This window comes from Neoarius graeffei, chromosome 7 (assembly GCF_027579695.1).
Source record: "Neoarius graeffei isolate fNeoGra1 chromosome 7, fNeoGra1.pri, whole genome shotgun sequence".
Classification (NCBI taxonomy): domain Eukaryota; kingdom Metazoa; phylum Chordata; class Actinopteri; order Siluriformes; family Ariidae; genus Neoarius; species Neoarius graeffei.
This window is the reverse complement of record NC_083575.1, coordinates 84,862,076-84,875,618: the sequence shown is the minus strand read 5'-3', so window position 1 is coordinate 84,875,618 and position 13,543 is coordinate 84,862,076. Positions and strand designations below refer to the sequence as shown.

The 13,543-nt window shown below is 40.4% G+C and overlaps 1 protein-coding gene across 2 annotated transcripts in view; it reads right to left on the bottom strand.

Moving 5' to 3' along the window:
* The window catches only part of smad1 (SMAD family member 1), a 106,690-nt gene that overhangs the window by 10,455 nt on the left and 82,692 nt on the right, over window positions 1–13,543 (bottom strand). For both annotated transcript variants that reach the window (XM_060926537.1, XM_060926536.1), the window contains exons 5-6: window positions 12,081–12,302; window positions 8,426–8,682 (exon numbers count right to left, since the gene is read on the bottom strand). In XM_060926537.1, coding sequence (XP_060782520.1) covers window positions 8,426–8,682; window positions 12,081–12,302 — 479 coding nt within the window. The remainder of the gene's footprint in view (window positions 1–8,425; window positions 8,683–12,080; window positions 12,303–13,543) is intronic.

Sequence of the window (13,543 nt, the reverse complement as noted above, 5' to 3'; positions counted from 1 at the left end):
AATAAGGACAGAGAGAGAGCGCCAGAGAGTGCAAAAAACTAAAATAAATCATCTGAAAATTTGAAAACAAAAATACTTTTCAAACAAGAGGACATCATTCCACATCATAGGGATAAAATGGGTTAATGGGAAATCAATCAATCAATCAATCAATCAATCAATCAATCAATCAATCAATCAAATAAATAAATGCTGAAATCAAGAATGAATAAATGAATTAAAAAATAATTATCTTCTTTTAAACAAGACCACATTATTCTTCTGCAATATTTGGGTAAATCTGGTAGGTAAAAACCGGAGAAAAAAAAATCCTAATAATAATAATAATAATAATAATAATAGACTAAACAAGGTACACTTAAACAAGGCTACGTCATTCTTCACTATTATAGTGATAGAAATGGGTAAGATACAGAAACTTACAAAATACGGAATTAATAATAAATAAAGGCCCTGCAAATAAAGAAATTAACTGAAAAGGAAATTTGAGGGAAAAAAACAACACCACAATTTTCAAACAAGACTACATCAGTCTTTGCAACTACTGGGGTAAAACGGGTTAATAAGTACAAATAAAAAATCTTAAAAAAACAAAAACAACAACAACAAAAAACCCTACATAAATAATGAATAAATAAATTTAAATAGACTGCAAGTAAAGAAACGGTTTATATGGAAACAGTTTGTAATTTAAATTTATATAGATAAAATAATTATACAGTATGTACATTATTTTGCATTAATATATGGGTAAAATGGGTTAATAATAATAATAATAATAATAATAATAATAATATCAACAACAACGAGACCGTCAATGATGGCGTAGCTCACTCTGGCCCGTCTAGTCCAGAAGGAATGATCTAAAGTGGGCCACCTTGCACGATAAATGTTGCAAGCTATATATAGAAGCGATATACATCCTAGGAATACCGACCTATTTGCCAGAAAGAACCCAAAACGGCGAGGAATTGACCGAGAAGAAGCGTTTTTTGTTGAACTGCTCATTAAGGATTAATTAGTCCATAACTTCATTAATAATTATAATTAAGCAAATCTGTGTAGACGTTGCATGCGCCCTAGGGACCCCTACCTTCATGCCAGAAAGAATCAAAATCGGTGAAGAATTGAGGGAGAAGAAGCGATTTTCGTGAAATGTGGATGACGCCAGACGGACAACACATGACAGCATGAGTTCATCACCTGTCAGCTGGATGAGGTAATAATAATAATAATAATAATGTCCTGCAAATATGAAATGTGTTTCATACACAACACTGCTGTGTTTCTCACAACAGTGAAACATGAGAAAAAGTTTAAAAAAACGATGGAAATGTGGGAAGAAAACTAAATGCAGAAAGAGAAAATGTTTCGATAATAGTATAATTTTTCATGAATACACACTGCAACCTCACAATAATGAATTAAGTTCGTGCCCCTAGCCTTTAGTGACAGAGTCTTAGGGATGGGAAAAGGGGAGAAAAAAAATTCACTGTGTCACGTCCATTCGTGTTGTAGCTCAGAGCACACAGCACTGTTAGGACTGATTACCATGCACCTGTTCCAGATTAGACCTCAATCACAGCATGCACTAATGGCCCTTTTCCACTACCCTTTTTCAGCTCACTTCAGCTCGCTTCAGCTCACTTCAGCCCGACACGGCTCGCGTTTCGACTATCTCAAAACAGCACGACTCAGCTCGCTTCAGCCCTGCTTAGCACCCAAAACTCGCACGGTTTTGGAGTGGGGCTGAAGCGAGCCAAACCGAGCTGAGTGAGGCTGGGGGCGTGGGGAGACACTCCCCTGTGCACTGATTGGTGAGGAGGAGTGTCCTCACATGCCCACACACGCCCCGTGAGCACGCTGGGATCTGTAAACACCGTAAACCCGGAAGAAGAAGAATTACGAATTACGAGAATTTCTGGAGCCTTATGCGCCTCGCCTCATCTATATGCTCTTGCCAGTATCTGTTGGCGTTGTCGGTGACAACAAGCCACAGCACCAAGACCAGCAACACTAACGACTCCATGTCCTCCATGTTTATTGTTTACTATCCGGGTTGTGAGACTACCGCTTAAAAGATCACTGATGTCACTGTTTGCGCCGCTTAACGACATCACGTGACGTCCACCCACTTTCGCTAACTCCACCCAATGTGTCCACCCACTTCCAGCCAGCACGGTTCAGCGCGGTGGTAGTCGAAATGCAACTCCAATAGCCCCGCTCAGCTCGACTCAGCCCAACTAAGCACGGCACGGCTCAGCCCAACTCAGCCGCGTTTGTAGTGGAAAAGCGGCATAAGAAAGACTCTCAAGAAACACAGACTTGTTAAAAGTATATACGCTGTACCGAGTGTCTCACATTACCAAGCCTTATATCTGTGTATTGATTCCTAGTTTTGACTTTGTTTTGTGTATTTGGACTCTTTTTTTTTTTTTCCCCTCCACCATTCTGTTTGTACCTCGCTCTACCATTGCCTGTTTCATGACCCTGCCTTTCTTTGTTTTACGTTTTTGAACTGTTTGCCTTCCTGTTTGTAAATAAACAAACACTCTTCCTGCAATTACATCCATCGTTCGCCTGCTTACATACACACTGAGTCGTGCGTTCCTCCTCTTCTCCCAGAGACAAACAATAAGTAAATAAGTCAAGTCCCGCAGTGAAGATAACAATAAGGTCAACTGTAAGCTCCTGCTCACTTACGTATCCCCCGCTCTTGCTTATATCAGAATACAAGCAATCAAAGGAATAGGACACTTATTATGAATGTGGACTTCAACAAATAATTAACCCTGAAACAAGTAAGTAAAGAGCGGTGTCCTTCCCAGGGATTTCAAATAGCATCCTGGTAAACTGGGAATCTGAAATAGCATTTTGCTTTTTGAAATAGCATGAAAATCCACCCTATATGTTTCATAAATACATTCAGTCGGTAAACAGGAAGTCGATGTGGGACAGACCTGAAAACAGTATACACAGTATAGAACCCCAAGCTGAAGCTCGGTACCAAATATCAAGTTGCTATGATTAGTGGTTGCTGAGAAAAAGGGTGTTTCGGACAGACGGAAATATGGAGATACGGACGGACAGATGTACAGAGGTAAACCAGTATACCCCGCCTCCTTCAGAGAGGGAGCATACAGTGGTGCTTGAAAGTTTGTGAACCCTTTAGAATTTTCTATATTTCTGCATAAATATGACCTAAAACATCATCAGATTTTCACACAAGGCCTAAAAGTAGATAAAGAGAACCCAGTTAAACAAATGAGACAAAAATATTATACTTGGTCATTTATTTATTGAGGAAAATGATCCAATATTACATATCTGTGAGTGGCAAAAGTATGTGAACCTTTGCTTTCAGTATCTGGTGTGACCCCCTTGTGCAGCAATAACTGAAACTAAATGTTTCCGGTAACTGTTGATCAGTTACCTTGGGCTTGGAGGAATTTTAGCCCATTCCTCCGTACAGAACAGCTTCAACTCTGGGATGTTGGTGGGTTTCCTCACATGAACTGCTCGCTTCAGGTCCTTCCACAACATTTCCATTGGATTAAGGTCAGGACTTTGACTTGGCCATTCCAAAACATTAACATTATTCTTCTTTAACCATTCTTTGGTAGAACGACTTGTGTGCTTAGGGTTGTTGTCTTGCTGCATGACCCACCTTCTCTTGAGATTCAGTTCATGGACAGATGTCCTGACATTTTCCTTTAGAATTCGCTGGTATAATTCAGAATTCATTGTTCCATCAATGATGGCAAGCCGTCCTGGCCCAGATGCAGCAAAACAGGCCCAAACCATGATACTACCACAACCAAGTTTCACAGATGGGATAAGGTTCTTATGCTGGAATGCAGTGTTTTCCTTTCTCCAAACATAACGCTTCTCATTTAAACCAAAAAGTTCTATTTTGGTCTCATCCATCCACAAAACATTTTTCCAATAGCCTTCTGGCTTGTCCACGTGATCTTTAGCAAACTGCAGACGAGCAGCAATGTTCTTTTTGGAGAGCAGTGACTTTCTCCTTGCAACCCTGCCATGCACACCATTGTTGTTCAGTGTTCTCATGATGGTGGACTCATGAACATTAACATTAGACAATGTATGAGAGGCCTTCAGTTGCTTAGAAGTTCCCCTGGGGTCCTTTGTGACCTCGCTGACTATTACACGCCTTGCTCTTAGAGTGATCTTTGTTGGTCGACCACTCCTGGGGAGGGTAACAATGGTCTTGAATTTCCTCCATTTGTACACAATCTGTCTGACTGTGGATTAGTGGAGTCCAAACTCTTTAGAGATGGTTTTGTAACCTTTTCCAGCCTATTGAGCATCAACAATACTTTTTCTGAGGGCCTCAGAAATCTCCTTTGTTTGTGCCATGATACACTTCCACAAACATATGTGACCGCTCACCGAATCCAGGGACGCATGTCGGCCGAAACGAATCCGAGATAATCGCAAAAGAAGCATTTTTTTTTTAAATTTGTGATTTTTGTTTTTTTCCATCATGTGCAAGTTGAGATCTTGAAGAATGCAATCAGTATTTCAGATAATAGATTGTTTTGTTGGAAAAGCATACATTTTTTGTTGCAAATTGTCTCGTTTTTGTCAGGACTGTAGCCTGCTGGGGGGTGTGGGTAAATTACCATATGGGCCATTCACATGATGATTTAAGTCATTTGGTTTTTTTTTTCCGCGAATCAGCTGTATGATGCGGGCTGAGCGCATGGCTACTTAACCTGCATACAGGCGTGTGATTTCACTATGGAATGAGTTACTAAACAGAGCGCAGAGGAGCTGAAACACCGCGAAGCAAACAGACACTCGGTATTTACATCGGAGATCACCATTTCTAGCAAAAAAAACGCAACCTCGTTTTCCAGATTGAATGGAATACTTGAATGATTGGATGATACACGGACCGTTCTAGGATTACATTCCATCGGAGGCATTGGTGTGTGCAAGGCGCCGTTCCTCTTTCTGATGGGGTAAGTTTATTAATCTAAGGCTGTGTGGTTATTTTTGCATGTAACGGAGTGTGTTGTGGTTTGGTTAAGCCTAGGTCACAACCGGACGTACGATTTTTTGGCCGTGTGATTTTTGGCGTTTCCCAAATCGCTGCGTTTTTTTTTTGTTCACGGAGAAAGACGCGCGTTGGCCGTAAGTTTGTCTTGCAACCTGAAAAAAACGTAAGCGCCCGTAGAGTTTGTTTGACATGACAAAGAACCTGTGCGGCCGGTCTGCGGCTCGAAAATCAGCACATCACACGCGCGCTCTCGTGCTTTTCACACGCGCGCTCTCGTGCGTTTCATGCGCGCTCTCCGTGTGTTTCTTGCGTTTTTTGCGTGTAGACCGGCCGTAGGAGCGCGTACTGTACGGCCGGTTGTGACTGAGGCTTTACATGAAACTAGTGTTGTGTTAGTTGTGTCATCATCGTGCTATATTTCTTTCTTACGGTGTGAGTAATTTTTCAACCACAAAACGTTAAAGTATACTTTAGAACTTATTTTTGTACTTCATAATTGTTTTGGGCATACTTTGCATGGAAGGAAAATTGACGTGGTGATCTTTGTTTACATGAAAGTAGCATCGTGCTAGCTAGTAGGGGGTAGGGCTTTCCTTAATGTCATGCAAATGAGCAGCATTATGTGCCCGCCCTACACCCAGAGTAGCTGAGATGGAAAACTTTGAGGGCGATTTTCTCCCTTTTCTGTTTTAAGAAGTATACACTTTCAAAAGGCCACACATTCTTCAAATATTGTCAGATCTCCACATGGAAGGCATCATTGGAAAGCTTAGAAACTGTACTTTCTGAATCTGTCAATAACTCAAAATGCCCCCGGGCCGACATGTGTCCCTGGATTCTGTGATCTGCCACATATGCCACAGTGAAGATCAGACTTTGATAGATCCCTGTTCTTTAAATAAAACAGGGTGCCCACTCACACCTGATCGTCATCCCATTGATTGAAAACACCTGACTCTAATTTCACCTTCAAATTAACTGCTAATCCTAGAGGTTCACATACTTTTGCCACTCACAGATATGTAATATTGGATCATTTTCCTCAATAAATAAATGACCAAGTATAATATTTTTGTCTCACTTGTTTAACTTTATCTACTTTTAGGACTTGTGTGAAAATCTGATGATGTTTTAGGTCATATTTATGCAGAAATATAGAAAATTCCAAAGGGTTCACAAATTTTCAAGCACCACTGTAATAATGTGTTAATGCCATAAAACAAAGGCTTAACGGGCCTCGCTTAGGTGTCCATCACTAACAATTATCAAGAACGGTGATCAAAGGATTGATAAAAGGATGAAATGAGTGCTGATCCCGCTAAACTTAATGCCTAGTTAAAGTGCACCGGTGGTGTTTTTATACCCCCCCGCCCAGCCTCGCCCTGCAGCGGGACATAAATGACATCATCAGTGATTTGCAGCACATGAATGAACTGAATGGTGAAGATTTAGAAAACAGAGCGAGTCAATGGGTGGACATTGACAATCAGTGCGTTTATATGCACATCCAAATCGAGCTACTGTCAGTAATCGAGCTAAGGGTCCCAGCAGGGGTGCCAGAGAAATCCAATCCTACATGCACACAAGGAAATCGAGCTATTGTGTGAGGTACATTGTGCACCCGAGCCACAGGTGGCGCTACACGCCCCATCGTGTTGGTACACTTCCGGTTGTCGTCATGAAGAAGAGCTATTCAAGAGTATAAACAAAGTTATCAGTTCCGTGTTCACAAAGTTATCAGTTCCGTGTTCTCTTCTGCTGCTCGCTACTACTACTGTTGTCATGCCGACCGAGGCTGTTGTGTTTCCCGCTTGTGGTCTCGTCACTCGTCACTTCCGGAAGGGGCAGTGCTGAAGTAAGTAGCTCGACTACGTAGCTCGATAGGGTTTACATGCACTAAGTAGCTCGGCTACAATCGCATAATCTAGGTCGCGTAGCTCGATTACGAGAAATCCAGTTCGGTTCGATTTCAGCCGAGCTAAGGTGTTTCCATGGCATTTAGAACTTCGATTTCAGCTGAGCTATGGCAGAAATTCGATTTTCTCTATGTGCATGTAAACGCACTGACTGGTGACCTCTGTCATTTCCATAACAGACAAAGAAGTCATCGTCTCCGTTTGTGATCCTTTAACTCAGTCAGTGCGTTTACATGCACATAGAGAAAATCGAATTTCTGCCGTAGCTCGGCTGAAATCGAAGTTCTAAATGCCATGGAAACACCTTAGCTCGGCTGAAATCGAACCGAACTGGATTTCTCGTAATCGAGCTAGGCGACCTAGATTATGCGATTGTAGCCGAGCTACTTAGTGCATGTAAACCCTATCGAGCTACGTAGTCGAGCTACTTACTTCAGCACTGCCCATTCCGGAAGTGCCAAGTGACGAGACCACAAGCGGGAAACACAACAGCCTCGGTCGGCATGACAACAGTAGTAGTAGCGAGCAGCAGAAGAGGTCAGGAGGAACAAGGAGAACGAATGAACGAACGAAGGAAGAAGAGAAAATGGCGAGCAGAAACGTGCACTTCTGGAGCAATGAGGAGACGACAACCGGAAGTGTACCAACATTCTTCATGACGACAACCGGAAGTGTACCAACACGATGGGGCGTGTAGCGCCACCTGTGGCTCGGGTGCACAATGTACCTCACACAATAGCTCGATTTCCTTGTGTGCATGTAGGATTGGATTTCTCTGGCACCCCTGCTGGGACCCTTAGCTTGATTACCGACAGTAGCTCGATTTGGATGTGCATGTAAACGCACCGAGTCAGTGAACTGCGATTGTGACTCGGAAAGAGAAATTCATGATAAAGAGAATGCACTGAAAATTTCGCATATAACGTGAGTGTTTGGTGTGACAAGTTGGTCCATTTCAGTATTATAAACTTTTCGGTATAATGAACTATTTGGATGTCAACCAAGGAGTTCGTTATCGTGGGGTTGTAGTGTAAAATTAAAAATGTGCGGGGAAAAAAAAAAGAATTTAAGGAACACTATTGATTTGTTCATTTGTAAGAAATGTTTATAACCTAGTAGGAAGTCCAAATGGTAGAAAAAAAAGTTGAAATTTCTTTCACAACACAAACTTTTCTTTCTTTCTTTCTTTTTTTATCATCTTCAAACATGTATTTCTAAAACGGTGGGCTTTTCCTTATTTAAATCCCAAACATGTTATATAATTCCTTAAGCCAAGTCTTTTCCGGCCTGTTCAGTAGACGCTTTCAATTTGCGATCTGAATTTGATTAATTGGTTTAAAACTCCATTACTAAAGGTCTTCTGAATAAGACCAAGGCAGAATGAGATATCGGTACTGACATGTAACTACATTTCTGCTGATTAATTCCAGCCATTTGGCTCGAGTTTTCTTCCCGAGGTGAACACAAGAGACGTCGACGTTACCTTGACAAAGCTCATGCGAATCGTGCACATCTTGGTGAGCTCGTAGACGGCCTCGAAGCCGTGGTTGACGGATTGCGCGAGCAGCTCGGCGAACTCCTGGTTGTTGAAGATCTTGAGGCTGCAGCCGCTCGGGATCTTGCACACGGTGGTGGGGTGGAAGCCGTGGTGGTAGTTGCAGTTGCGGCTCTGCACGAAGATGCTGCTGTCGCTCAGGCACTCGGCGTACACCTCACCTCCAACGTAGTACAAGTGCACGCCTGCCAAAAAAAAAGATCCATCCAGATCCGTTATAACTTCATTAAAGCTCTTTGTTCTGCTGATACAAATAACCAGATTCAACTTGGACGTTGCAGATTGGACTGGAGTAAGAATCTCCAAAAAGATAATAAACTGATCTTTGGAGATGTGTCAGAGATGTCATGCAGTGCTGAATACTCGATTCTGACTGGTCAGAAGGATTTTTCAGGACTAAAGGTTTTACGTTTTCCAGTTTCTCTCCAACATGACATGCTGCTTTTTTAAACCGTATTAACTTCAATACAGAGGAAAAATAAATACCAAAAGTCTGGAATGACTAACTTGTTGCATGTAACTATAAATGGATAAAAAAAAGTAGCACCCCATCACTGATTATTTTCCTATAACAGCACGCTCTGTCTTGTTTTTGTCCCGACATCATAAATCTAACTAAATATCTAATACAAATATGGATCATTTTACAATTATACTAAAGCATTATACCATAGCTGGTAAGAATTCTTGTTTCTGATTGGCTGGAAGATATCAGGACATTATTAACCCTTTGGGGTTGAGAGCTTCGCCGGTGAAGCTCGACAGGTTTAGAATGAGTAGGTCATGTATTTAGATAAATATCTTCGTGAGTTTTTATCATACAAGCATGATAAACCTTTTAACAGAAACTTTATACTTTACACTTTCCTATGTGCCCACTAACAAATAATATTATAGTTTTTAAATTACCTAAATTAGATGAAACATAAAACTTGTCACCTTACTCAGTCACATTGGACTTGGAGCGCTGAGTGCACACTTACACATTCATAAAAGACTGTTCACATGGTAACGGCATGATCATCACTTTCACTCTTTCGGTTTCAACTGGTTTCTCTTTCGCGGTGGGAACACCCACCGTAAACAGGATAAATTCTATCAGACATAGTTTGAGTTATTTGGAGGTAAACTTGTGAGATAGCATGCGGATTTTATGTGTTTCAGATGATTCAGGACAGCGATTCAATTCATGATTCAGGACAGCAATTCAATTTCAGGATAGTGATTCATTTTATGATTCAGGACAGCGATTCAATTCATGATAGCGATTAAACTCCTGATTCAGGACAGCGATTCAATTCATGATTCAGGACAACGATTCAACTTCAGGACAGTGATTCAATTCATGATTCATTTCATGATTCAGGACAATGATTCAATTTCAGGACAGTGATTCAATTCATGATTCAGGACAGCAAATCAATTCATGATTCAGGACAGCGATTCAATTTCAGGACAGCGATTCAATTTATGATTCAGGACAGCAAATCAATTCATGATTCAGGACAGCGATTCAATTTCAGGACAGCGATTCAATTTATGATTCAGGACAGCGATTCAATTTCAGGACAGCAAATCAATTCATGATTCAAGACAGTGATTCAATTTCAGGACAGCGATTCAATTCATAATTCAGGACAGCAATTCAATTTCAGGACAGTGATTCAATTCATAATTCAGGACAGCAATTCACTTTCAGGACAGTGATTCAATTCATGATTTAGGACAGCAATTCGATTCATGATTCAGGACAGCAATTCAATTTCAGGACAGCGATTCAATTCATGATTCAAGACAGTGATTCAATTTCAGAACAGCAATTCAATTCATGATTCAGGACAGCAATTCAATTCAATCTTGAAAACTGCGACACTGATGATGAGCAGCGCCTTGTTTTTCTCCCCCCCCCTTTTTTTTAACTTCGACTTGATCCAGCCAAAGATGAACTCGAGTAAATGTAACTATTTCTTTTATTTATTATGAGCAGATCGGCTGATGTGCGTGCGCTGTAGTGCATAATGACTGAGCAATTTTTCCAGAATTAAAAGTATTTTCCTCAAAAATGGTTAATTTTGCTCTATTTTGAGTTTAGAGAGTAAAATTTGGAGTTGGACTGGGAGCAAAATTACAGAGCAATTGTGTAACAGAGTTGGTTGTGGCTCTGAACTGAGTAAAATAGTACAAGAGTTAATTTCAAGACACACTGAAAAGAGTCAAATACCAGAATAAAGTCGAATACCAGATAAATGAAGCTGCTGTAAAAAGCAGTTTTAGAACTGTGTTGGAATGTGTGAAAAAGCATGACCTTACCCATTGGGACTTGACCTGATATGATTAAGAGTTAATCTGATGGGATTAAGAGTTGCCAGTTGGAAGGGTTTTCACTCTTCTCATTGAATGGAATGGAAATTTTTACCCTTCTCATTGAATACCCCTCCCACTGCCAACCCTTTATTCCAAAACAATAGGACATAATTTTTTTGATGGCCAGTTAATTGTCCAAATCAATGGAGCAGATTTAAGTTTTCGTGCTTGATCCATTCCTAAAACTGAACAGAATCGCCTCAAGTGACCAAAACCGTTCATCACAATGGGTCATGTTTTTTCACACATTCCAACACACTTCTAAAACTGCTTTTTACAACATCTTCATTTATCTGGTATTTTTTAAAAAGTACAATCATGGCATACAGACGACAGAGATATTGTTGTAGCTGAACTTGTGTTGAATACAAAAAAGTCATATGACTTTGAAAATCCTGCTTAGATTTGTTGAAATTCACAAAATCAGAGCACACCAAAACCATTAGAGTGCCAGAAAATACCCTCAGAACCCAGAGGGTTAGACATGCGGTTAGGTTAATATGGGAGGGCTGAGGTGCCCTTGAGTGAGGCACCTAACTCCCAACTGCTCCCCGGGCGCTGTTAGCATGGCTGCCCACTGCTCTGGGTATGTGTGTGTGCGCTCATTGCTCATGTGTGTGTGCATGTGTGTGTTCACTGCTTCAGATGGGTTAAATGCAGAGAGGAAATTTCACAAGTGTGTGATGAATAAAGTTGTGCTTTCTTTTCAATATTGAATGTTTTAAGTCTTTTTTTTAACAGATTGCATTTTCAATACAAGTTAGCTTTGTATAAGTTTCAATATTTGTAATGTTTTATTTTAATTATTTATGCATTTATTATTACTTATTTTATATTTAATTGTAAACATTTTAATATGACTAGCATGTCTTTGCAAAGTTGTAATAAAAATATTATTATTATTATTATTATTATTATTATTATTCATGCACAGTAAATGCAGCTAAGGTGAAAGAAACGTCACTCTCTGGTCATTTTTTTATTTGTCTTCGCCTTGTCCATTAACTTCTGAGCCATTACTGGGCCACTGTAGTCTGATCCTAATGGGAATCTGTTGATCGATTGAAATCAGGCCAAGTGGTACACGTCCCTCCAGGAAGTGTACTGAGTAACATTAATCTATATTATCAGTTTGCACGAGCTGCACCCTGATGGTCAGGTAAACCACACGGAAAACCACAGATATATCCGTAAATATACGCAGCGTCACGTTTCGGACCTTTGCCGATGTGTCGGCGTGTGTTCTCGATGGTGGAGTTGCGATTAACGTTGGACAACAGGCCCAGGCAGAAGCGGTTGCGATTGTTGGACGGGTCGGTGAAGCCATCCACCAGGACGCTGGTCGAGGACGCCTGGAAGGCCTCTCCGACTCGGTTATTCAGCTCGTAGTACACGATGGAGCACCAGTGCTTCGGTTCTTCATAAGCCACCGACTGCACATCTGCACAAAGAGAGAGACAGACACAGAGACATAAATAAACAAAACAGGGAAGAGGACAGTTTTCCAATTTGGTCTCATTAACTTCAAGAAAAAAAAGAGGGAGAGAGACAAACTGGTGAAGGAACGACTGCCATAGTGACAATAACGCAAGTGATAAGAAGAAGTAACTTGGTCTGAGTTGACAAATTACTGTGGTGTAAGTAGTATAAAAAACACACACACACACGCCATAACATTATAACCACTGACAGGTGAAGAAGTGAATAACACTGATTAGGCCAAATTAAAAAAAAAAAATAGTGTGTTTCCGGTAACCCGACCGATTGAGAATTTCCGCGTCGAAATTGCCGACCGTAAAGTTTTTATTACAAATTTCCCTCGATATTTTAGTGTAAGCGGCGTTAGTTTGTCATAATTTTTTGTTTCAACGCATTCAAGTTGTGAAAGAAACGATAAAAAGTAAAATGTTTCGCCACTTCTATCAGCCCTCCTGCATAAACATGGAAGCGCACTTGTATACTGAAGGAGGAAGGAAAACTGAGCCGAGCCGCCATTTTGAATCCTCATTCAAGGCTGTAATGCAAATTGCTTCCATTTCAGTATACACGTGCACTTCCATGGCAGGGAAAAACACTAAATTTTGCCGCCTATGTAGTCCCCTATTTATACAAATAGGAGTCATTCAGGATTCAGCCATGTTTTTGCTCAACCCAAGTTCTACAGTAGGCTAGGCTAGGCCGTCTGCTTTTAATGGAAGTAGCCTAGCCTAGGATGTTATTTTCACGTTATTTCTTGATAAGGTGTTTTCACGTTATTACATGAAAATATCATGAAATATCGCTTCCGTAGATCATGACTCGAACTCTCGCGATATTTTTTTTATTCGTTTAAAGATTTAAAAACACTTATTTTATTATTATGTGTGGTATAAAGGATTCTGTGCCAAAATACTATTTTGTAAGATGTTTACTTGTGTTAATTTTTTCGAACAAAATAAAAAAAAAATTAAGAAAAAAAAAAAAACTTTCCTACCTACCGACCTTATTTTAGTATTTCATGTTACCGGAAACACACTATTTTTTTTTTTGGCCTTATCTCATTACAGTGGCACCTGTCAGTGGGTGGGATATATTAGCCAGCAAGACAAGAGAGCAGTCAGTTCTTGAAGTTGATGTGTTAGAAGCAGGAAAAATGGGCAAGCGTAAGGATCTGAACAACTTTAACAAGGGCCAAATTATGAT